We start from the raw sequence: 2,601 nt of genomic DNA, 5'->3' as shown, positions 1-2,601 counted from the left end.
TTTTTTTTTTTTTTTTTTTTTTTTTTTTTCCTCTCTCTATGTGCATGTGCAAGGATTATTGCATTATTCTTTTTTTCTTTTTTTTTGTATTCATCAAAGTTGCCACAAAATAGTCGATAATATTAACAGGGGGAAAAAAAAAAAAAAAAAGAAAAAATCTAGCAAAACAGTTGCACCAATTTTTGCTAAAGCAGTTAAACGAGTTCCTCAAAACATTAATAAATTTTTAACCACTTTCAAATAAAATTACGCATTGTTATAAGGCCCTTTCTTAAGTGTAGCACAATTCTGAATCCCCACTTAAGCATGCGCCCTACCAACATTAATCTTACCGAGGCGCTTTCCTAAAATGCAGAAAAGAAAATTTCTCCCCTCGTTCGCATGAATTGCAGTATAGTTGGTGTATTCCTTTTCTTTGCACAATTCTATTAACATCTTGTTATGTTAGCATTTTGGTATTTTCCCAAGTTGGAGGTTTCAGATCAAACATTAAGTGGAGACGCATGCCCCCTCTTTCGAGACTCCGTCGAAAAGTAGGCCACACACAAAGGAACAACAATATTCCCTTTTAATAGCCCAAATTAAACATATTTACGAATAAAAAGTTATGGCTACCAAATAGCCATTTTGCTTATCCACAATTCCGGGAAAAAAAAAAAAAAAATTATGACTGTTCATATTTTTTTAAAACAATTTTGAGTCAGTTTTATGCAAAATGTTTATTTTGCCTGAACGGTTCATAGAAAAAACAAATGTGCCCACTAAAAAGTAGTAGGCCAGTAAAATTAAAGCCCTGCATGGAAATGCAACGGGTGCGGAACCTATGTGTGGGTGATGTTACGGTGGACAATAATGGAACTCCATTTTGATTGCAACACCACTATGGTTAAATAATCAAAGGGCTGAAATTTTTTTGTTACACTTGCCCAGGCGTGTGCAGATGGAGACATGCACACGAAATTACACACCTCTACGTATGACCTATTACGTGTGTACATAAGTATAAATGTTTACATTCATTGGAGGACAAAATGCTCTTTGCAAAATTCAACTGTGTCCCTTCGTCGTGTTTATTTATATCCCCCTGTGGAAGGTGCACTGAGAAGGTTTGCACAACGAGGAACGCATTCTCAAGCTAAACAAAATGTCGAACAGAGAATACCTGATGATGTGCTATCCGCCTCCAACTAAACCTTCGTAAATGTGAAAAATGATGAAAAGGGAGTCCATTCTAACCAACACACAAGTGAAGAACGTAGATATGTTTTTACAATTTTTCCTAAACATCACACATAAAAATATAGTGCCACATGAATTCAAAAATGTAGCAAAAAAAAAACAAAAAAAAAATAATAAAGCTTTTTATGCTTGCGTCCGTCAAAGGCTACCAACAAGGCAAAGGAAAGCATAGAAAGCTTCATTTTTTTTTTTTTTTTCCTTTTTTGCAAATATGTGAACGGGTAATGCAACGGATATTGTGTCATATATATTTTTTTTCTCTTTTTTTTTTCCATTATGAGATTCCCCTGTGAGGGGCCCAACATTTAAACCAAAGCGTGAAGAATGAAACTTTGAGAAAAAATGAAAATGCAGCATTTTAAAAAACGTATGGCATGTAGTATGAAAAAAAAATTTGTGAGCAAATTCTCTTTTTCTTTCCCTCATATTGGAGGTACCAAGAAAACAAAGGGGGAAGGAAACCAAGGCAACTTCGAATAACACACAAGAAGGGTAAAAAAAAAAAATTTTCCAGTGAGAAGACTGATAAAGGAGAGCACGATAAAAGAGGCCAACCCTACCCATTTCAACTAACAAAAAGGATAAAATGTTCAAAACAATGAGGAATTATTTCATGCTAAATTTTAAAAGAAACTATCGACACTATTCAAGAAAGAAAAACATAAACAGCATAAACCGAAAAATAAACGACCCCTATAGTGACCTGTACAAAATGAACTATTACGGAAACAATTTCAAAAGACTTCCAAATAAAAAGACCAAATCGAATGAATACGAGCTCATCAGAACATCCAGCAACACCTTTACCTACTCATCCCCATACCCCCCAAACATTAACTACACCTTGAAACCGTATCCTGATTCGGCCAAGGATTTGTACTACGAAAACAGAAAATATGTGATGAAATACAAAAACGTAGAGTACATACCTATTAAGAGGATGGTGTGTAAGGGGACATCCAGACGAACCAACTGGGACACGTACTATGTGAGGGTTGAAAAGTGAAACGAAAAAAAGGAAAAGCTGTAACATTATCCTTGTATATATGCCTAGGTGTCTACATGAGTAGTGTAAATGTGCACGCAGCACAAATCCGGGGAAGGGAAAAAAAGTAGCCAACGCGCTACTAATAAAAATGGAGGCAGGTCATTGCGAATGCCTTGTGTTATGTGGTGGGGAAACGTAGCGACTCTTTTGTAAGGTTACTTCCATTGCGGCTTCCGCGGCCGTGGGTACATGTGTGCATACACCACAGCATACGCTTTACGCGGACGCCTCACACGTGATTTTTTTTTTTTTTTTTCTTATTCATGTGTTTATATTAACCTCCACTTCTTAAGTGGAAAAAAAAAAAAAAAAAT

At 35.7% G+C, this 2,601-nt stretch overlaps 1 protein-coding gene across 1 annotated transcript; it reads left to right on the top strand.

Moving 5' to 3' along the window:
- Positions 1-1,837: 1,837 nt before the first annotated feature.
- On the top strand, positions 1,838-2,245 carry AK88_01976 (uncharacterized protein; the record flags this gene model as incomplete). Its single annotated transcript, XM_012479611.1, has 1 exon — positions 1,838-2,245. One exon carries the CDS (start codon positions 1,838-1,840, stop codon positions 2,243-2,245), a length of 408 nt encoding a protein of 135 aa, XP_012335034.1.
- Between the last annotated feature and the right edge of the window lie 356 nt (positions 2,246-2,601).

This window comes from Plasmodium fragile, assembly GCF_000956335.1.
Source record: "Plasmodium fragile strain nilgiri unplaced genomic scaffold supercont1.18, whole genome shotgun sequence".
NCBI lineage: Eukaryota > Apicomplexa > Aconoidasida > Haemosporida > Plasmodiidae > Plasmodium > Plasmodium fragile.
Note: the sequence above shows the minus strand (reverse complement) of the source record. Positions and strands in the feature narration are given on the sequence as shown.